This window comes from Oncorhynchus mykiss, chromosome 7 (genome assembly GCF_013265735.2).
Source record: "Oncorhynchus mykiss isolate Arlee chromosome 7, USDA_OmykA_1.1, whole genome shotgun sequence".
Classification (NCBI taxonomy): Eukaryota; Metazoa; Chordata; class Actinopteri; order Salmoniformes; family Salmonidae; genus Oncorhynchus; species Oncorhynchus mykiss.
In genome coordinates, this window is record NC_048571.1 from 21,052,688 (window position 1) to 21,075,903 (window position 23,216).

A 23,216-nucleotide genomic window follows, 5' to 3' on the forward strand; every position below is an offset into this window, starting at 1 on the left:
TAACAGAAGGACACACTATCCATGCTGAGTGTTGGGGAGATTAATACGGGGAGCCCGGTCCAGTCCACTCACCGTTGTCATCGTTGAACACCCCTAGCCAGACAAACTGCACCAGGTCTTTGAAGGGAAGGAGCTGCTCCTTCACAAACTCATTCTCCACTACGTTCCTGATGGTCAGGATGTCTGCATCAGCATCTGAGGAGAACATCAACCGGTAACACTTCATAAAGACTTTGTTACTCGTACATAAGCGGTGTGTATGTTTAATTAATAAACACCTTCAAATCAGAGCACAGATGAAGTCTGTTTTGACCAGGCATCAATGTCCATTTTTTAAATCTCAAAAAAAGTCTAATTGAGACTTATAGCGACCAAATGAAGTTGCAGCGATGTAAAAACCTAATATTTAAAAGGAATATCCAAGGCGCTCTCTTGTGGAAGGTACGCCTGCTCTTTCCATGACAGACTGACCAGCTGAAAGCTAGGATCCCTTATTGATGTCACTAAATCCACTTCGGGGAGGAGACAGGTAATTAAACGAGGATGCTTAAGCCTGTTTGACAATTGAAACATGGATCGTGTATGTGTATGTGTATGTGTGCGTGTGCCATCCAGAGGGTGAATGGTCAAGACAATAAATGTACGTTTCTGTTTGTGTCAAGAACTGCATCTGTAATACCATGGAAAATACTGTATGAAGCGTCGCGGAAATGTACAAAATGAAACATACCATGCTGTTTTTACTTAGAGAATTGTCCATTGTTTTAGGCTAGTGTTTTATTTCCCTGATGAAGGCTTGTTGTCTTGTGTGACTTAGTTATAACTCTGGGCGTACAGATAAGCGCCGGGTGCGACCGCAGTATGTGACATCCCGTTTGTACTGTCTGTAGGAACTCCTCTGTATGGAAACATGCAGGAAGGAACAGACAATGGTGGTCAACGTCAGCTATCTTAATCTACACAGACAAGCTAAACGCCTTTTATACACTATGTTCTCCACCCCTGTTTGCACACATCTGCTGACTGCCACATAGACAATGAGGTTGGACTTTCCCATAACAGCTGAGAGACAACTCTGTTCGTTGAGCTTCCAACTCTGACTCTTCTTAGTGATGGTTGATTGCTTCATTTGTGCAAATCTTTTAACAAAATAGTTTGAAAGAATCTGCAGTCTCTCTTCCTATAGAATTTATCGGACAATTGGGGTATTGTACACAGCGAGGTTCTCGAGGCTCCGAAACACCATCTTCAACTCGGCCCAGAGGGAAGCGCAGCCCCAGAGTTTCTCTAACAAAGCGGGCACTAAACAATAACGTTGTTCTTTTTCTTCCAACTCTTTTTCAGGTCCAACAGACAAGTCAAATGGCCAGTAATGGCCGCCTGTTTTGCACCCAACTACGCAAATGTGTTTTTAGGACTACGGTTGGGGAGATTTTTTGTTTGATCCTCTTTAATCCATTTTCTTTTGATTAAATCATGTGGTACGGAGGATATACATGACGTCATTTTGTCGTTTCGATCACCTGACAATGAACTGCTTCAGCTCCACACAGAGGCGTCATGCCCATTTCAGCGGCTACAGAGCATTTGTTACAAGGGGGATGATTTCCTAAATAAAGTTGCTGAAACAGAGATACAAATCAAGTGTTGTCAATCAATCCATAATAAAGGATACATCCTTAGATAGAGAAAATATGCTCAGACAATACCAAAGGCCCCAAAAGTCAAACCAAATGTATTTTGTTACCCAGTACAGCAGAGAGGCATCTCACATAAAGAATATCATCAAACAGAATTGGAGTATCATCAAAATGGACCCTGCATTAGGTGAAGTTTTTACCGAGCTGCCATGCTTTTCTTATAGACACGCGCCCACCCTACGGGACAAGCTGGTGCAGTCAAATAACCCCCCCCCCCCCCCTCCTCCCCCGCAGTCAAAGCCAACTGGCTTTCCAAACCCACTGGCACCTTTCTGTGGGGACACTGCAACCACTGCCCCAACATAGAAAAAAACTAAACGTTCAATTACACAAGGAAATAACTTACCAAATCCAATATTCTGCGAATATGCAACACTGTGTTTGTTGTTTATAGGTTGGAGTGCCCATGTGGTCGTTTTTATATTGGTTTGCACAAAAAGGACACTAAAAGACAGACCGGCAGAACATAAATATTCCATCAATGACAATTATCCCAAGGCCTTGCTTAAAGCCATGGCCATAGAGGTGGTATCCATCAACAAGATGGGGGGTTACAGGCTTCAGGGAAACCTTCTGGATACACACACTCAAAGCTACTGTCTTTCAGGGTTGAACAATGAAATTGATTTTGCTTCTTTTTTTGTTATTGTACTTCTGTAACTATTAGAATTGTATTTTTGTATTTATTAATCTTGAGTTGTTTATTTGTGTGAAACATTGTATTGGCCTATAGTTATATTTGATTGATTTATTTGTATTTGTTTATTTTCTGGTCATTCGTTTCACCTGTCACTACTATGCACCTGTTGAACCCTGAAGAAGGCCGCTGAGCAACACACGTTGGTGAGTTCACATTTTTTGCTAAAATAAAGGATTTTTTCAAACTTTTCCACAAAGAGAGAGAATGCTTTGAATGTTTTGGAAGCATGATGTTTTTACACCGCCGCAACCTCATTTGGTCGTTATAAATTATACCCCATTCTCCAATGAGCATCTCTCTTCGTCTTCATATTTGATGCCAAAGCAGCGCTCCCTCTTTTTCGCATTTCTAATTGAGACTATAGGACATGTTTCTAATATGTATCTTGTTTGTGGAGGTCTTCACAGTACAAATGGTTCCTGACTGATGTCTGTGCCAAACGGTGTCCCTGCTCCTTACCCAGTTTCTTGCACGTCTGAAGTATCTGGCCCTTGTCAAACTCTTCCCATCTGGACGATGCCAGTTGGAAGGTGTAGCAGTTGTTCTTGAAGGGGATCCAGTTTGGCCCGCCGCTCTTGTGAGGACATTTCACAGCCCTGTCCTCAGGGGTGGTGTGAGTCTCTTCTGGAAACATTGAAAGTGTTCATTCATAAAATTAAAATGCCAAAATACACAGTTGCTGTCTGAGGAGAGTGCTTGGTTGATTATCATCCTGTCTTGTTTTAATTATGCCACTTAACAGACAATTGCATCCATAGTGCTTACACTTTTGGTATGACCATTACATTACAAGACCCCAGCTCTTACCAACTGAGCCACTGTATTGCTGTCTTACCGTGTGGAACATGGCAGATAGCCCCTGCCAACTGTTCCATACACTCCGTAGCCTTCCAGAAGCCGTCCGTGTCCAGGAAGACACAGTGTCCAACGGTGGGCTCTGAGGACCAGCGACTAAACACCGTGTGACTGTGGTCTGTCCAGTGGTAGTGGACACCATCCTGACAATACAAAACGCTGAGTTGAGTTCCTTATTAATTTAACCAGGCAAGTCCATTAAGAACAAACTGAACCGCACTGTAGAATCTGTGAAATCGTCATTATGAAATCAGCCACTATCATTCAGTGACTGCAGAACTGGGAACAGGATGGGTGTGGCCTATTCTACAAGGTGACGGCTCCGCCTAGCCTCCCAATGGGCTACCGGTTGTTTGCTTTGCCATGTTGCCTTAAACCCATCCCTTTCTTTTAGATCTGCGAACACCAACGGGTTAGGGTGAAGAGCTATGGCCACTTACGTCTGCGCTGAAGAGGCCGATCCACATGGGGCTGCGTGCGCGGGTGACGTGCACGGTGAGGACCGACTGCAGCAGGGTGTCGGCTACGCTGGCCAGGTCCATGTTCTGGTTCCTGCACTCCGCCAGAGCCTCGTGCCACGTCATGTTCTTCTGAAGCAGCTTAAAGGTGTGGTTGTTGACCTGGAATGGCTCCAACTGGAACTGGGGCTCCTCTGGCTTGTCTGAGAACATGAGAGGGATTTAAAGGGGTCAGACGAGGTTTTAAACCCTATTATGCTCAATATGCTCAATTTCCACTCCACAAAACAGTAGCAATATCAAGTAACAACTATCAATAATATCAATCTACTTCATACACTTAATATCAAGAGTCTTTCTATCACAAGCCTTCTGACTGTAGAGTCCACACGTCATCCGTTCTTTCACCAACACGGACAAGATAAGCACAGATAATTGGATGTGTTTGGCGCCCTCTGCTGCTAGGTAGCGGTGGTGTACCTGCATAGTGCTGGCAGATGGACACATATTGCTGGTCAGAGCAGGAGGTGTAGTCCCAGGAGCCCATCATGGCAGAGCTGGGGTCGTTGAACACGAAGACACACAGCTCAATTCTCTCTGGGTCATGAAGCTGCAGACAGACACAATAACAACAGGGACACAGAGAGTTAGTTATAGGTTATGATGACCTTGAACTTTGAAACAGATGTGGAACATGTTTTTTAGAGACTGGTATTTAGTATAGGCTATCATAGTAATGTTTATGTAGTCCCATCATTTGTTTAAAAAACCTACCTGCACGCACTCTTACCAGTGGTTAAAGTACATTTAATTTCTTCCCGGTATGGAGGCCTCCTATTGGTGAACGCGCTTATTATTGTTTAATGGGCCTAATCATAGAATTACATATAGAATCCTATTAATTTAATAGGATCTCTATGGAGCTAATAAAGCTTTGTCGTCTTAATTTTTAAAATATATTAGCCTACCTTTTAATGTGGCATAAACACAACCAGCCATGTTTTTAACTGATTTTCAAAGAATTACTTCTGTTTACTTGCGAACGTCACTAAGGGGCGGTGGAACGACGGGCTGCTTATGATTTTCGACATTTTGTAGACTATTTGTTAGTCAACCTGTCTATAACTAGATACATGCAGCTACTCTTGTCATTACTTGATGATTGTTTGGAAGACTAAATAAAGCCTTGCTCACCAGAATGATGTCATAAATCGATAGAATGATCAATGCGTCATCAACAATCTAGTTGACATCAGTAAAGTTTTCTCTTTTGATTTCTGCTTTTCTCACGTGGACGTTTAGGGACCAGGGAGATCTCCAAATGACATCAATTTGACCCGTTTCCAGGAAATGATCCAACATGTTTCTGATAGTATTTAAGTTCATCTTGGATGCATATTTTATGTGGTTGAAAATGAAATACTGTCAGCTTTTATGCTGAAATTGCACCTTTAGGTCACCCAACGGGATTCTCAATCTCTCAAAATGCTGAAATAAATAAATCCTATTTCTCCATTCCTGGTCCTGAGACAAAATTAACATTTGGTCTATCATTTTACTGAGAGGAAAGCTTAATTGTGTAGGAGTTCATATTATAATAGGCTACATGTGAGGACTACTGTCCTTTTCCAGTCACTATTCCAACTACTGGGTTAGTCATATTCTGGCATCCATACGGTGCCATTTGATCAATTCAAAGAGACCACTTACAAAACACCACACATTGTTATTGTCATCCATTAGGCCTGCACAAGTCTTGTAACCTGAATTGATGCGTACACTGCTGCGGTCTCGGCCACTCATCTCTGCCTTATCATCGAACCACACTGCATTTTGGAGCGTAATTCCACAAGTTTTCAAGTCTATTCACACATTTTTCATGCGACTTGCATGCGGCAATGATAAATACTGTAATAGTTCTCTTAAAATGTGTTTTAATTGAGGGCCTCCCGGGTGGCGCAGTGGTTAAGGGTGCTGTACTGCAGCGCCAGCTGTGCCACCAGAGACTCTGGGTTCGCGTCCAGGCTCTGTTGTAACCGGCCGCGACCGGGAGGTCTGTGGGGCGACGCACAATTGGCCTAGCGTCGTCCGGGTTAGGGAGGGGTTGGCCGGTAGGGATATCCTTGTCTCATCATCGACTCCTGTGGCGTGCCGGGCGCAGTGCACGCTAACCAAGGTGTTTCCTCCGACACATTGGTACGGCTGGCTTCGGGTTGGATGCGCGCTGTGTTAAGAAGCGGCTTGGTTGGGTTGTGTATCGGAGGACGCATGACTTTCAACCTTCGTCTCTCCCGAGCTCCCGAGCTCTCCCGAGTTGTAGCGATGAGACAAGATAAACAACTACTACTTGTAGTAACAGCTACTAAACAATTGGATACCACGAAATTGGGGTGAAAAAAAAAAAAGTGTTTTCATTATTGTGATAGGATCAGGTTTTACCGGTATGGGGTACTAGCTAGCTAGCTTACTTTCACCCCTGATTCTGACCAACTGCCTGGTATTTTTACAGTAAAACTAATCTATGATTTCATTTGAATGAGAGGTATGCTTACTGGGTTTTGATTGAATTCTATGTTATAACTCTAAGTTATAACTCATTGATCCCTGTGGCCACGCTGGATAGAATTGAGAAGGGAAGTGAGTGGGAACTCACGTTGACGAGTATGGGCCTGAGTAGGCCATGAAGCAGGGGGTTAAAGTTGAGGTAGGAGACCGGGGAGTCATCCACCCACTCTGGGTCCTGCTGTTTGAGCTTCAGGCCAATCCACGTCTTCTGGGGCTGCGCCGGCAACAGCGAGGTCACAAAGTCTGACCACAACAAACAGATAGGCGCAACTAGTCAACAACCGCTGGATAAGACTGAAGGGACATCAACCATTGGTCCTCTCAGGAGAATGGAAGGCTGTCTATTGACAAACATGATGAATAAAAAGACAGATAGGTAAAAGGCATCCACTGGAAGGTTTACTACTCACCCTGTTCAACTTGGTCTGTGATAGTGAGTAGAGTTCCTCTCATCGACTGACAGTGCTCGTTGGCGTGTTGAAAAGTCAGGTACAGAGGCTTGATCACCACGTAGCACTGGAAAAGGCAACGGCAACATTCAATAACAATGATTAGAAACTGGGTGGTTTAAGCCCTGAATGCTGATTTGGCTGACAGCCGTGAACAGACCGTAAACCACATAACATAACATAACAACCACAAAACATTTTTACTGCTCTAATTACATTGGTAACCAGTTTATAATAGCAATAAGGCACCACGGGGTTGGTGGTATATGGCCAATATACCCCAGCTAAGGGCTGTATCCAGGCATTCTGCGTTGTGTCGTGCGTAAGAACAGCCCTTAGTCGTGGTATATTGGCCATATACCACACCCATTCTTGCTTACACAGAATGTACCTGTATGTAGACTAGATCAGAGGACGGACTCATTGTCATGGCTGGAATGGAACAAATTAAACAGTATCACAACTGGTTTCCATGTGTTTTATACCGCTCCATTCATTCCATTTCAGCCGTTACTGTATGGCCGTCCAGTGACACCAGCCTCCAGTGTATGTGTGTGTGTACGACAGACTGACCTTGTCCCTGAAGCGTAAATAGTCGCTCTCACAGGGCAGACCATTGGGGTGAGGCTCTCCAGGGTGGGTCTCTATAGCTGTGGTATTGTGTCTCTCACACACGAATGGCAGCTTCAGCTCACAGCTGTACTCGTACTCTGGAGGGGCAGGTGTGTGTGAGTGAGTGTGTGTGAGTGACCGGAAGGTAACAACCCACTGGGCACACATTGGTTGAATGAACATTGTTTCATATAAAGTGTTGTGTACCATGTTTCATGAGCTGAAATAAAAGACCCCAGAAATGTTCCATATGTGTGAGCTTATTTCTCTAAAATGTTGTGCACAAATTTGTTTACATCCCTGTTAGTGAGCATTTCGACTTTTCTAAGATAATCAATCCACCTGACAGGTGAGGCCTTTCAAGAAACTAATTAAACAGCACGATCATTACATATGTGCACCTTGTGCTGGGGGCAATAAAAGGACACTCTAAAATGTGCAGTTTTATCACACAATACAATGCCACAGATGTTTTAACTTTTAAGGGGGTGTACAATTGACATGCTGATGGAAGGAATATCCACTAGAACTGTTGCACGAGAATTAAATGCTAATTTCTCTACCATAAGCCGCATCCAACGTCGTTTTATAGAATTTGGAAGTACGTCCAACTGACCTCACAACCGCAGACCACGTGTATGGCGTCGTGTGGGCGAGCGGTTTGCTGATGTCAGTGTTGTGTACAGAGTGACCCATGGTGGTGTGGGGTTATGGTATGGGCAGGAATAAGCTACGGACAACGAAGAGAAATAGCATTTTATCAATGGCAATTTGAACGCGAAGAGATACGGTGACGAGATCCTGAGACCCACTGTCGTGCCATTCATCCTCCTCCATCACCTCATGATAATGCATGGCCCCATGTCACATGTCTGTACACAATTCCTGGAAGCTTATAATGTCCGAGTTCTTCCATGGTCTGCATACACACCAGACATGTCACCCATTGAGCATGTTTGAGATGCTCTGGATTGACGTGCACAACAGCGTGTTCCAGTTCCCGCCAATATCCAGCAACTTCGCACACCCATTGAAGAGGAGTGGGACAACATTCCACAGGCCACAATCAACAGCCTGATCAACTCTATGCGAAGGAGATGTCGCGCTGCATGAGGCAAATGTTGGTCACACCAGATACTGACTTTTTAAAAAAGGTATATGTGACCAACAGATGCATATTTGTATTCCCAGTCATGTGAAATCCATAGATTAGGGCCTAAATAATTTATTTAAATTGACTGATTTCAATATGAACTGTACTCAGTCAAATCTTTAAAATTGTTGCATGTTGCATATTTAAGTTCAGTATAAATACATGTATTTAAGCTGACTAACAGGTTGTTACATCAATCTAATTGACATAATCATCAGAACTATGTATACATTGCAATTTAGTTCAATTCCACATAGAAACGTACAAAATATGTTTTAATCATATATTCAATATACAGTATATTGGGTGGTTGAAATTGTCGAATTTTAGATTTAATGAGACAAATTTTATTTGACCTCGTTTCAATGTTGATAGTAAAATGGTATGTTTGAACCAACATCATTGTTTCAAAGTCAAGCTAAATAAAAATATATATTGAAATAAAATGTGTCCAAGGATTTCTGCCTGAACAGTGACTCCTACTGGAATATGAGGGGTAATGTTTATTTAACCTTTTATTTAACTAGGCAAGTCAGTTAAGAACAAATTCTTATTTACAATGACGGACAACCTCAGCTAAACGAAACTGGGCCAATTGTGCACCGCCCTATGGGACTTCCAATCACGGCCAGATGTGACGCAGCCTCTTTTGCATGGAGATGCAGTGTCTTAGACCACTGCGCCACTCGGGAGCCCGAACGAGTCTACAATCCAGATGCCTACCTCTAAGTACCCTGCTTAGCTTTGGAAACACAACACATTGAGACATTTAGAAGTAGTTACCATTAGCTCTATAAATACTATGATATTCATGACTTTTACCTTTCGATATGTTCTTGTATATGAAGGATGGTCGGTTGATTTCAAATTAAATCTACAAGTTAACTATTTGAAGTTTGATTTACTGCTATTCCTTAAGTAAGATTTTTGGTTGAGATGGAGACGTGAATCCAACATATCAATAATGAATTTGTAGACAAACTGGATAATGAATTGAGAACGCATCCAAATATCAACATTTGAAGGAGATCTTCTACTGGGATAGTATATATAGGGCTTATCGTATCTAATGAACAACATACAGTCAGCTCCAAAAGTATTGGGAGACTAACACATTTGTTGTTGTTTTGGCTCTGTACTCCAGCAGTTTGGATTTGAAATGATAAAGTCAGACTCTCAGCTTCAATTTGAGGGTATTTCCATCCATATCGGGTAAAACGTTTAGAAATTACAGCACATAATACATAGTCCACTCCCCCCCCCCATTTTAGGGGACTAAAGTATTGAGAGAAATTCGCTTATGTGTATTAAAGTAGTGAAAAGTGAAGTATTTGGTCCCATATTCATTGCATGCAATGACAACATCAAGCTTGTGACTCTACAAAATGGTTGGATGCACTTCCTGTTTGTTTTGGATTTGTGTCAGATTATTTTGTGCCCAACAAAATGTATGGTAAATATTATATTGCGTCATTTTGGAGTCACCTGTACTGTAAATAAGAATATAATATGTTTCTGAACACTTCTACATTAATGTGGTTGCTACCATGATTACGAATAATCCTAAATGAATCGTGAATAAAGATGAGTGAAAAAGTTAGATGCACAAGTATCATGCCCCCCCCCCAAAATGCGAACCTCCCCCGTTATTGTAATGGTGAGAGGTTAACATGTCTTGAAATTAGATTGATGTAACAACCTGTTAGTCAGGTTAAGTACATTTATTTAAGTTTCCCCCTAATTTCAATGTTTACAACACTGTTTGAAATCAGATGAAAACAGTACTGGTTGATTACTTCTTCAAATCCAATGTATTTTCCACATTGATTCCAGGTCATAATACGTTGACAAATGACGTTGAACAACGTCGATTCAACCAGTGTGTGCCCAGTGGGAAGTGTCCTAGTAACCAACAGCCTACATTATAATCCTTTCTACATGATTCTAAAGGAAACAACTTGATTTCAACTACTCTTTGCACTGTAGTTACGTTTTCATTCACCTGGGAAGATGTTCTTGTCACTGATGGTTGTACACCTGCCCAGGAACGCAGCCCGGTAGTAGTGCATATGGGAAAACCTAGAGGGCAGGAGTAGAAAGTCATTCACTCTTATTCTAACCAACACACACAATGACATCACTTATATTTGACTTGAATATTGATCACAAGACACGTTTTGGAGGCAGTGCTTGAGAACGTGTGTTGCTGCGTGACCCTGTCCGGGGGTGGTTGTTGGTTGGTGAGGTGTGACCTGCCACGTGACTGCGTGACTGTGTGACTCACCTCATGGGGAAGTAGTGTCCAGTGTCTCTTACATCCACCCACCAGCTCTGCTTCCCTGCTGGCATCTGCCCAATCAGGTCACAAGTCAATGAATAAATAAACACACAAGGACAAAACAAAGCCACTCCCCGCTGCTCTCTCACACACACACAGCGCTCTCTCTCTCTCTCTCTTCTGATCAATGTCGTCTTCATTTTATTAGGATAGTTCAGTGGCCACCTTCTTTCTCTCCATTACTGCTCTATATCTATTACAATCAGGGTTGATATACAAGCCTTAAAGCTGAAATCTGCATGAGAGCAAACAGCGCCACTGTTTGCCCCCAGCACGTTATTGTTTTCGTTCTGTTGATGAAACGGAGGAGAGGAAAATCCAGCATCGTGGTAAAAAAAAAAATTATAATGTAGTTCCATCATTTGTTTAAAAAGACTACCTGCAGTTCTGTTGTACTTGCAAGGAAGTCAGCGGAAAACTGTGTTCGTTGTTGGAAGGAACTTCTTTGTTGTGGTAATATTGGAAACAAACGTGGCCGTTACACCATTATGGATTCCAGCTGTTTCTTATACTAACTAGGTTTATACCGTACAGCAAGTCTGGTTTGTTCACCACGGTACTGTAATTGCACTATACTGTACCTGTGGCAGATTATTGTGGATCTGTATGGCTGCGTTGGAGCTTTGTGGTGCTGCCAACTTGCTGCCGTTGCTGTTGCAGTACAAACTAGCCTCCTCGTATGGCAGCTTTGGTTCCGTCACAAACCAGAACTCGTTACCGTCAATGAATATGGAAGTCTCATGGTGCCCACCTGCAACAGATCAATATTATTATTATTCTCAAATCCTATTTTTAGTACTCAATATATAAAAAACCTCAGCTCATATTTCATAACCGATGACTTAACATACATTGGTGTATAATTTAATCAGAAAAAGTCAAGAGATATTTCCAAACCTAAATGTCAACACCACTTACCAGGATTGTACCACACTGGGTTCTCGGGAGTTTTTCCTATTTCAGAATGAACAAACAAACTGTTATTTTCAACTATGAGGATGCAAGAATGAAAGTGTAAAGGTCACCAAACATTTCCCCAAACTCTGATTCCTAAATTGGGTTTCTTGTAAAAGTGGACAGAGGACTGTTGATGTTGGCCAAACGGTTCAACGTGGGTCTAGCAGACACTACACAAGATACACTTTTGAGTTGAAACTAAGGAGCCGCTAGGACACGTTCACAATCACACGGCCTGTATGTGTGTATAGTTACCGCGGGGGATCTGGCAGACCCACTCCAGCCTGGCGTCACAGTGGAATGGGGTAGCGTAGAACGGCAGAGGAGGGAATTCGTGCATCAGGAAGACAAATAAACTCCTAAAGGTTCCTTTCAGTGTCTGTCAAAGAGAGAGAGAGAGACGACAAGCCATGATGCATGTTGGTATTTCAACATCGACATGAGATATGACATTATAACCGTGGACAGGTACAGTGGGGCAAAAAAGTATTTAGTCAGCCACCAATTGTGCAAGTTCTCCCACTTAAAAATTAATTTTCATCATAGGTACACTTCAACTATGACAGACAAAATGAGGAAAAAAAATCCAGAAAATCACATTGTAGAATTTTTAATGAATTTATTTGCAAATTATGGTGGAAAATAAGTATTTAGTCAATAACAAAAGTTCATCTCAATACTTTGTTATATACTCTTTGTTGGCAATGACAGAGGTCAAATGTTTTCTGTAAGTCTTAACAAGGTTTTCACACACTGTTGCTGGTACTTTGGCCCATTCCTCCATGCAGATCTCCTCTAGAGCAGTGATGTTTTGGGGCTGTTGCTGGGCAACACGGACTTTCAACTCCCTCCAAAGATTTTCTATGGGGTTGAGATCTGGAGACTGGCACTCCAGGACCTTGAAATGCTTCTTACGAAGCCACTCCTTCATTGCCCGGGCGGTGTGTTTGGGATCATTGTCATGCTGAAAGACCCAGTCACGTTTCATCTTCAATGCCCTTGCTGATGGAAGGAGGTTTTCACTCAAAATCTCACGATACATGGCCCCATTCATTCTTTCCTTTACACGGATCAGTCGTCCTGGTCCCTTTGCAGAAAAACAGCCCCAAAGCATGATGTTTCCACCCCCATGCTTCACAGTAGGTATGGTGTTCTTTGGATGCAACTCAGCATTCTTTGTCCTCCAAACACGACGAGTTGAGTTTTTACCAAAAAGTTATATTTTGGTTTCATCTGACCATATGACATTCTCCCAATCTTCTTCTGGATCATCCAAATGCTCTCTAGCAAACTTCAGACGGGCCTGGACATGTACTGGCTTAAGCAGGGGGACACGTCTGGCACTGCAGGATTTGAGTCCCTGGCGACGTAGTGTGTTACTGATGGTAGGCTTTGTTACTTTGGTCCCAGCTCTCTGCAGGTCATTCACTAGGTCTTGCGTGGAGCCCCAGATCGAGGGAGATTATCAGTGGTCTTGTTTGTCTTCCATTTCCTAATAATTGCTCCCACAGTTGATTTCTTCAAACCAAGCTGCTTAACTATTGCAGATTCAGTCTTCCCAGCCTGGTGCAGGTCTACAATTTTGTTTCTGGTGTCCTCTGACAGTTCTTTGGTCTTGGCCATAGTGGAGTTTGGCGTGTGACTGTTTGAGGTTGTGGACAGGTGTCCTTTATACTGATAACAAGTTCAAACAGGTGCCATTAATACAGGTAACGAGTGGAGGACAGAGGAGCCTCTTAAAGAAGAAGTTACAGGTCGGTGAGAGCCAGAAATCTTGCTTGTTTGTAGTCATAAAAAAATCCTACAATGTGATTTTCTGGATTTTTTTTCTCATTTTGTCTGTCATAGTTGAAGTGTACCTATGTTGAAAATTACAGGCCTCTCTCATCTTTTTAAGTGGGAGAACTTGCACAATTGGTGGCTGACTAATTACTTTTTTGCCCCACTGTATTTATCGGCAAAATGTTTCTGTACTCCTGGCCCTGATGATAACGCCTGACAGATTGTAACGACAGGGCAAGAGCTGTAGCCACTTCACAGGTAGGGAGAGGGAGCTCGAAAATGGAGCACGTGAGGTAGGAAGATGCTGACGGGTTTAAGTAGTGACATCTGCCATAACCACCACACCAGCAGACGTTATGCAGTGTTGAGGCTGTATTCCAGCATCTGAACCTACCCACCTTAAAGGCTGTGCAGCCCCGGTTGTACTCGTCATCCTCGTGGAACTCTTGGGGGAAAATGGCCATGGACACCTTCGGATGAATCACGACATGTATATTATCAGAATGGTTACTTATTATAGTCTCTCTACGGGAGTTACACACAGAGGTACAATGTGTTTTCCTCTACTCACAGGCCTGTTGTCGCTCCACTCCCAGGAACCAGCAGCTGGGTTTCTCCTGTTTAACCCCACCCAGAAGAACCGGTCATCGCTGGGACAGACAGGACACAAACACTGTTAACGAACATCTAATTCTCATTTATTTTTTATTGTGGTTTATTATAATTTTTGGGGCTCAAAAGGCAGTGTTTAAACAATCATCCAATGTCTTAAGTATATTATTGCTAGTGATTTAACCTTCCCCCTGCAGAGCATTGCAGGACAGGGTGTGTCCTGGTGTGAACCATACTTGTTACTATTGACAGGAGTCAGCTTACATTAGCATAAAGATGATGAGACCATGTGAATTTGAAAAGACAGATGTGTGTGGTAACTGTGGTGGGTGTTGTGGAGCAGGTGAGAGCTTCAAGTTCCTTGGTATCCACATCACCAACATCACCAACAAACTAGAATGGTCCAAACACACCAAGACAGTCATGAAGAGGGCACGACAAAGCCTACTCAGGAAACTAAAAAAATTTGGCATGGGTCCTGAGATCCTCAAAAGGTTCTACAACTGCAACATCGAGAGCATCTTGACTGGTTGCATCACTGCCTGGTATGGCAACTGCTCGGCCTCCGACCGCAAGGCACTACAGAGGGGTAGTGCGTACGGCCCAATACATCACTGGGGCAAAGCTGCCTGCCATCCAGGACCTCTACACCGGGCGGTGTCAGAGGAAGGCCCTAAAAATGGTCAAAGACCCCAGCCACCCCAGTCATAGACTGTTCTCTCTACTACCGCATGGCAAGCGGTACCGGAGTGGCAAGTCTAGGACAAAAAGACTTCTCAACAGTTTTGAACCCCAAGCCATAAGACTCCTGAACAGGTAATCAAATGGCTACCCGGACTATTTGCATTGTGTTCCCCCCCCCCCAACCCCTCTTTTTACGCTGCTGCTCTCTGTTTATCATATATGCATCGTCACTTTAACCATATCTACATGTACATACTACCTCAATCAGCCCGACTAACCTGTTCCTGTATGTAGCCTCGCTACTGTTATAGCCTCGCTACTGTTATAGCCTCATTACTGTTATAGCCTCGCTACTGTTATAGCCTCGCTACTGTTATAGCCTCGCTACTGTTATAGCCTCGCTACTGTTATAGCCTCGCTACTGTATATAGCATCGCTACTGTTATTTTTCACTGTCTCTTAACTGTTGTTTTATTTCTTTACCTACCTATTGTTCACCTAATACCTTTTTTGCACTGTTGGTTAGAGCCTGTAAGTAAGCGTTTCACTGTAAGGTCTACTACACCTGTTGTATTCGGCGCACGTAACAAATAAACTTTGATTTGATTTGTTGGTGTCCGTTACAGTGGTGGGAACTAGACCAGTGTGTAAGCTCTGATCTATGAGAGAAATGCAGTGTGGTGTGTATGTGTTTTACTGTATAAAGCTGGCATTAAGTTGCTGTTGTTGGAATGTGGTTATGAACATGCCTACATAATTCACATTGTTTAGTTGAGGTGACTAGACCAGTCTGACTACTGTGGCTGAGTTAGTGTTACCGCTGAGTTTGTGTGTTATCACAGTGTGTGCGTGCGTGTGAGTATATGCACGAGTGGTGTGTGCAGCGTGTGTGTGTGTGTGGGCCCCTACCTGATGGAGTCTCTTATGACATAGTTCAGGGCTCCCATCTCCTGTGGGTGGTTGAAGCTGGGTAGATGGGCCCCCAGGGCCTCACAGAACCTCTCTGCCTCCTCCCAGGACCGCTTACGACTCAGCCTCTCCTCGTGGAACACCTGGCACAGCATAGCCACGGTTACCAATACTAACACACCAACTCCCTACGGTAATGTTGTTATAACACACTAACATACCGCAATCGGGTCACCATGAGACCTCAATGTGCAACGACACAGTAACTTAAACCAACAAGGTCACTAAGGCGCAGTAAGGGGACACAAGCTGCGTCATTCATTTCAAGGACACACACAAGCCTACACACACCTTGTAGCAGTAGGAAATGCCAGGCCTGGATGTCCATCCATCAGGACAGGGGAGGTTAGGGTCAGGCTCAGGCTCTAGGGGCTGTGGAGCGGCGATGTCTCTCTTACAGATGGAGCCAGCTTTAAACATGGTGCAGTTCTTTACCACCCATTTACCCAGAGGCTTGGCTGTGGACATCACTGCACAGCCCCCTGCTAGGGCTGAAACACACACACAGACACACACGTAACTCACGCACACCCATCAAGCGTTTCTCTCCATTTCGCATCACTGAAACCCCAACAGGGTTAAACCCTTAAACCCAAATACAGAATACTTCACAGTCTGGACTAACCTGGTTCAAACCAGCCCCAGTTGGTGTATGCGACGTTGGTTCCCGAGCCATCCTGAGTGACCCACTGGTACTCCCCTGTAGTCTTTATGTCCTGGAGGCCAGTCCAGAAATACTGTCTCTTTACGTTGATCTCTTCCACAAGGAGTCTATTGATGAAGGCCTGCTCGAACCTGGGGAGAACACATTGAAGAACGATTGGATCTGCGTCCCAAATGGCACCATATTCCCTATGTAGTGCACTACTTTTGACCTTACACTTGTATAAGAGGGAACAAGACAATTAGCGAGACCACGCCGAGTGTGGAGAGTTCATGTGGAATGCTGTTGGGTTTTGGCACCCTGCCAAGGCAATTTCTCAGAAACACAGCATTTCATTTACAGTGACTGGAAATGAAAGAGTTAAATGGAAGAATGAAAGAGACAACAAGGAATGGCTGTACCTGTTTTTTATGGTGAGGTCACACCTGTCCTTGAACGACACTTCTTTAGAGTCCACTTTGTAGCACGAGTTCCCATGTCTCCTCCAGTCCTTCAGGAAGGGGAAGAGATGTAAACAAAAACAAAAACACAAAATAAATAATCATTGAACTGTTCCTCTAGAGCTAGATGCTCTTTGTTGTTTGTCCCCAGAAACAAATACAAAATGAGCAAATGAAACAAATGAAATCCATCAAAAGAGCTCAACAAACTCCACAAGGTACAGCGTGTCCTGGGAAGAGGAGGTTGGGGCTGGGGGAACACTGCTTACCCCTTCAGGAGGGCATCCTGTCGTAGAAGACTCGTTCACCTCTCCTTTCTTCTGACACATGAAAGGCAGCTTCTGGCCACAGCTCCTAACCCTCCAGCCATGAGACTGGACAACAGAAAAAGGAGATAAAGGCATGGATCTAGAGATACCGTACATAAACTTCCTAAAAATGCCCAACATATAAGGTCTGCTATGAGTACAATGTCATGCTGATGCTATTAAGTGACCAATGGGACCTGCTGTCTATTTCTTAGCAAATGTTTAAAACATATCCATAAGTAGCCAAGCCAAGGTCTGTTGTAGGCTAAACCATTTCGCCAATTATCAGACACACACACACACACACACAAACACGACACACACACCTCTCCGGAGTAGGAGACGCAGCCAGAGTCTCCTGAGGGTTGGATAGGATGATTTCTGTCCCAGTAGGTGAAGGAGACTGGTGTCTCATCAGCCCAGCTAAAGATGGCTGGGTTCCCCGTCCCCATCAGACCGATCCACACGTCCAACACAACATCTGACAGGAGGCCACCACAACATAACAATGCCTTTAACTACTGTACAGCAGCTTGATCATTGATTGATTGATTCTGATGATCGAACATACAGTTGAAGTCGGAAGTTTACATACACTTAGGTTGGAGTCATTAAAACTCGTTTTTCAACCCCTCCACAAATGTTTTGTTAACAAACTATAGTTTTGGCAAGTCGGTTAGGACATCTACTTTTTGCATGATACAAGTCATTTTTCCAACAATTGTTGACAGACAGATTCTTTCACTTAAAATCCACTGCATCACAATTCAAGTGGGTCAGAAGTTCATACACTAAGTTGACTGTGCTTTTAAACAGCTTAGAAAATAATGGAATGGCTTTAGAAGCATCTGATAGGCTAATTGACATCATTTTAGTCAATTGGAGGTGTACCTGTGGATGTATTTTAAGGCCTACCTTCAAACTCAGTGCCTCTTAGCTTGACATCATGGGAAAATCCAAATAAATCTGCCAAGACCTCAGAAACAAAAATGGTAGACCTCCACAAGTCTGGCTCATCCTTGGGAGCAATTTCCAAATGCCTGAAGGTACCATGCTCATCTGTACAAACAATAGTACTCAAGTATAAACACCATGGGACCACACAGCCCTCGTACGGCTCAGGAAGGAGATGCGTTCTGTCTCCTAGAGATGAGCGTACTTTGGTGCGAAAAGTGCAAATCAATCTCAGAACAACAGCAAAGGACCTTGTGAAGATGCTGGAGGAAACGGGTACATAAGTATCTATATCCACAGTAAAACGAGTCCGATATCGACATAACCTGAAAGGTCGCTCAGCAAGGAAGAAGCCACTGCTCCAAAACTGCCATAAAAAAAGCCAGACTACAGTTTGCAACTGCACATGGGGACAAAGATCTTACAAATGTCCTCTGGTCTGATGAAACAAAAAGGTGCAGGAGGGACTGGTGCACTTCACAAAATAGATGGCATCATGAGGTAGGAAAACTATGTGGATATATTGAAGCAACATCTCAAGACATCAGTCAGGAAGTTAAAGTTTGGTCGCAAATGGGTCTTCCAAATGGACAATGACCCCAAGCATACTTAACAAAGTTGTGGCAAAATGGCTTAAGGACAACAAAGTCAAGGTATTGGAGTGGCGATCACAAAGCCCTGACCTCAATCCTATAGAAAATGTGTGGGCAGAACTGAAAAAGCGTGTGCGAGCAAGGAGGCCTACAAACCTGACTCAGTTACTCACAGCTCTGTCAGGAGTAATGGGCCAAAATTCACCCAACTTATTGTGGGAAGCTTGTGCAAGGCTACCCGAAACGTTTGACCCAAGTTAAACAATTTAAAGGCAATGCTACCAAATACTAATTGAGTGTATGTAAACTTCTGACCCACTGGGAATGTGATGAAAGAAATAAAAGCTGAAATAAATCATTCTCTCGACTATTATTCTGACATTTCACATTCTTAAAATAAAGTGGTGATCCTAACTGACCTAAGACAGGGCATTTTTACTAAGATTAAATGTCAGGAATTGTGAAAAACTGAGTTTAAATGTTTTTTGCTAAGGTGCATGTAAACTTCCAACTTCAACAGTACATAAAACAGCCAAAGCCTCTCACAGAAGATAACAGAGCATTTCAACTAAGTACCTCTGACCAATGGCATGTCTTCCCCACACAGCACAACCGAACCGATGTTATCTAACAGTATTCCACTGTAAAATGCTTTAGATGCCTAATGATAAGCACTATAATGCCTTACCTTGAATCATGACTGATACCTATCACTAGAAGTCTCTAACCATGCCTCAGGGCAATACAATGCCATACACGACAATTGTGGTTGGTTTCTCTGAGCATGCAGTGTACCTGCATGGAACTGAGTGCTGATCATCTCCATGCTGTCCAGGCTGTGTAGACTGACCAGGCCTCCTCCGATGGTCTTACAGTAATTCTCGGCCTGAGCAAACATCTTCGGTTCATCCTTCACCAGCTTGTAACAGAACATGTTCCAAGGGGCCCAGCCCTCGTCACATGTGGTGGATTTATACACCAAAGGCTCTGCAGAGGAAAAACAAGATCGAGAAAAGATAGATAGAAATAATATTGTGTGAGTTAAAAGGCTAGGATGGCCTGACATGTAAATCAAACATTTGAGCACTTGGAAGAGCACGCCAAAGACAACAAAAAAAAACAGTGTGAAAAATACACGAGTTGAGATGCAAAGCTAGGATGGTCTTAAAATGTAGTGTTTCAGCACCTTGGTAAAGCGCTACAAAAACCCCTTTGTCAGAGGACAGAAATACAGTGTATCTAGTTGGAGGATAAAAGAGTAAGACCTTCCCTATTAATGTGATAAACTGGTTGACTCTTACCTGTTGCTACCGACTGGGTGACGTTGACGTTTTTCTTACAGATGTAGGGAAGTTTTTTATCGCAGACCTCACTCTCGTAGTAGTTTTTCGAATTCATGAATCCACAGTCTGACTCCCTTAGGATCGATGTGTGTGGCATTGCTACACACACACACACACACGCACACATACACACACACTCACACTCTTAGTTTAGCTTTCCTAAGGAACCAGGAAATCAGTAGTTACTTCTGTTTGTTCATCAAAGTTAGCAGGCTTGCTCATTGATCCTGCTTTGTGGTAAACTCCTCGGTACTGAGGGTGAACAATAACGCAACCCAGAGAGGGTCAAAGGGCTCTGAGTAAGGACAGTGACGTCATCACCACTCTGACAGAGCAGTCCAGTCCCAAATGGCAGCCTATTCCCATATCCAGTGCACTTGTTTTACTAGGCCACATGCTAATGGTTATGTACAGAGGCCCATTCAGGCAAGTTGACTTGTTATTCAAGCTCGTTCACGACAATCCTCAAGCACACACACACTGCCTGTCCCTGTGCAGTGCTGCGTCCAGTCACAATGACCCTGCCTGCCTTCTCACAACACAACACTGGCCTCTTTGTTTCCCTGGTGGCATTGTGACACAGGCTGGAGAATGAGATGGGTGCCAGGCAGTAGGGTGGTATGATTGTGGCATACCTGTACCAACCAATGCTTCTGCCATGGCTGTATCGTTGTACTATAAATAGTTGTAACCTAGTTGTGACATTGCTATAGCCATATATGTACCATAAGTTGTACCATGGTTATTACATAGTTGTACCACAGTTGTACAAAGTACCATGCTAAAGCAGTGCGTCTGTGTGTCTGCATGTGTTGCGTCCTCACCGTTGTCCCAGCGCACGTCGTTGAAGGGTGAGCCGTCTGACCACTGCCAGCCCTGAGACGTGTCCAGCTGGTGCAGGCCGATCCACATCTTGTCTGGCCAGCTGTTATGGGCCACGTCCACTTCAGTCCACACAGAACAGAGACGAGACCAGATTAGACAAGCTAAATCTAGCTACAAAGTAGATGACAGAATCTTCATTTTTACAGCCCTTGTGGGCATATATCATATCGGCAATTAGTCAATAAAAAAAAAGCTATGTTTTACCCCCTCTTAACAGTCAGGGAAATAGGTTCCCTATGTCTTATAAACTGTGTTGATAATAGTGTAATAATGATGGATGGTAATGGCCAAGTATTTCCAAGTATTGTAGTCCCAATTACTTCAAAGTAGGTAGTTTGTGCCAAGTGGGTCCAATCTTTGCAGTACATGATTAATGTTACTGTTCCTGTAATGCAGGTTTGGGATGTTTGTTTTGTATGAATGTGGCCATAGACAGCCACTATAGCGGAAGGCAGTCTTACAGATGGGGAAGGATTGGTCCTCTGAGCTGGAGACGCTGAGCAGGTCAGCTCCCTGGCTGCGACAAGAGTCCAGCGCTTCCTGCCATGTCACCGCGACCTGGGACACAAACTCATAACAGGGTCCCCCCTCGGGGCCATTGAACAGGGCCTTGCAGCCTTCCTCTGTGAGAGAGATCAGAGAGGGGATTCAGCATTGTGGTAGTATGTGTGTGTATGTCAGGGGGTTGTGTGCATATCCAGCAGTGCCTCTGAACAAGTTGTTTTGCTACAGCATTTCTCAACTAGCATCCAACAGACAAATGTAGCGTTACATATTTCAGTAAAACGTATTGTTAAATATATGCCAAATAAAAACAGTGTCTGAACTCCACACATGTATTTCTAAACTGAGTTCCTCACAGAGGACTGACATCGTCAGACACTGGAAAATGTCGTCCGTCAAAAAAAGACTTATATCACACCAAACATGCCAAAGTGAAAGGATCGAAAGACTTTGTGGGTTCAGAGCAGTCTCTCCTTGCTAATCTGGGGCATTCAAAGATGGTGGAAGTTAGCCGTCTGGCTCAAAAGACTGGGTTCGGAGCAGAGTTGGGGTCAAGTCAATTGTAATTCCAGTCAATTGCGGAAAATTATTTGCACTCCTATGGACAAATTCCACATCCTTAATTCAACTGAGGGGAACTGAGATAGAATTGAGCCCAATCTTGACTCAAAGATCTTTCTACGTCCTTCTCTTAAAGGGAAACTCCAGCAAGAGTATTAGACTACTTAAAGGAAAACCCCATCCAAAAACGATCTACTGGTATTTGTTTCATTAGTCCGTTGTTATATATAATCCCAAAATGTTTTGTATGTCAGCAATCGGGCAACTGAATTTGATTGCTGTCAGAAAGTTACAACTGACCTACGAAACAAATACCAAAAGATAGTTTTTGGATGGGGTCCTTTAAGTACTCTATTAGTACAAGTTCCAGTAATCCTTATATGTGAAGGGAAACGGTACAAGACGACTAGTAGTAGATTCATTCCAGAATAATGATTTATATCTATAATAAAAAGAAGAAAACTTGCCATGTTTTAGACAATATCCCATCTTTTTGTCAGCATCATAGTCGGAGGTTGTGGAACACCAGTATAGTTCAGATGATTGGTCGTCGGGGAGGCACTCGTGGTACCAGCTGCCGTTGTAGTGGAAGGGAAACTCACAGGGCTCCCCGGTCGACGTCCCATTGGTGGTGTGGACAACTATGGGTAGAGGAGAAAAATAATTAGAATGAATCCCATGGCACCCATTTCAAAGTAGTTTATTAGGAATATCGGAGTTGGTATTCAATCTGGACACATCTAAAGATATGACCTCGCACAGTTTGACTGTCAACTCAACTGGATTTAGTATGTAGGACCGGTCTGTGTACAGATCCTTAATCTAGGACCTGTACACAGAACACATTCATTGAATACAAATGCTGCTGCTTTCAATAGAGAGCCAGAGTTTAGATCATGTTAAACTGTATCATTTAGCACAAGGCCACTGGCAAACAACTGGCATACAGTGCCATAGATACGATTTCAAATGAAACAGGGTCAAGGGTATTTATTTAATGTGATGCGCAGGGGGCGTCAATTGGGTATGGCACAGTATGGCAGCCACCATACCCTAGTTCAACACCAACAATTTAAAATAGGCGACTAAAATCATTCCAATGCGGATTAAAATGCAAATGCAATTTAGCG

At 43.4% G+C, this 23,216-nt stretch overlaps 1 protein-coding gene across 1 annotated transcript in view; it reads right to left on the minus strand.

Moving 5' to 3' along the window:
• Positions 1 to 23,216, minus strand: part of ly75 (lymphocyte antigen 75) — a gene marked incomplete at its 5' end in the record, with an annotated part of 33,774 nt that overhangs the window by 6,468 nt on the left and 4,090 nt on the right. The window contains 26 exon segments of the mRNA NM_001195412.1: positions 73 to 195; positions 2,860 to 3,024; positions 3,236 to 3,398; positions 3,696 to 3,916; positions 4,194 to 4,323; positions 6,367 to 6,521; positions 6,689 to 6,794; positions 7,301 to 7,437; positions 10,495 to 10,571; positions 10,777 to 10,841; positions 11,412 to 11,581; positions 11,749 to 11,784; positions 12,043 to 12,166; positions 13,968 to 14,039; positions 14,141 to 14,219; positions 15,775 to 15,917; positions 16,126 to 16,325; positions 16,460 to 16,629; positions 16,900 to 16,988; positions 17,208 to 17,312; positions 17,573 to 17,727; positions 19,589 to 19,780; positions 20,095 to 20,235; positions 20,961 to 21,080; positions 21,483 to 21,644; positions 22,554 to 22,727. Of these exon segments, the coding sequence (NP_001182341.1) occupies positions 73 to 195; positions 2,860 to 3,024; positions 3,236 to 3,398; positions 3,696 to 3,916; positions 4,194 to 4,323; positions 6,367 to 6,521; positions 6,689 to 6,794; positions 7,301 to 7,437; positions 10,495 to 10,571; positions 10,777 to 10,841; positions 11,412 to 11,581; positions 11,749 to 11,784; positions 12,043 to 12,166; positions 13,968 to 14,039; positions 14,141 to 14,219; positions 15,775 to 15,917; positions 16,126 to 16,325; positions 16,460 to 16,629; positions 16,900 to 16,988; positions 17,208 to 17,312; positions 17,573 to 17,727; positions 19,589 to 19,780; positions 20,095 to 20,235; positions 20,961 to 21,080; positions 21,483 to 21,644; positions 22,554 to 22,727 (3,474 nt within the window).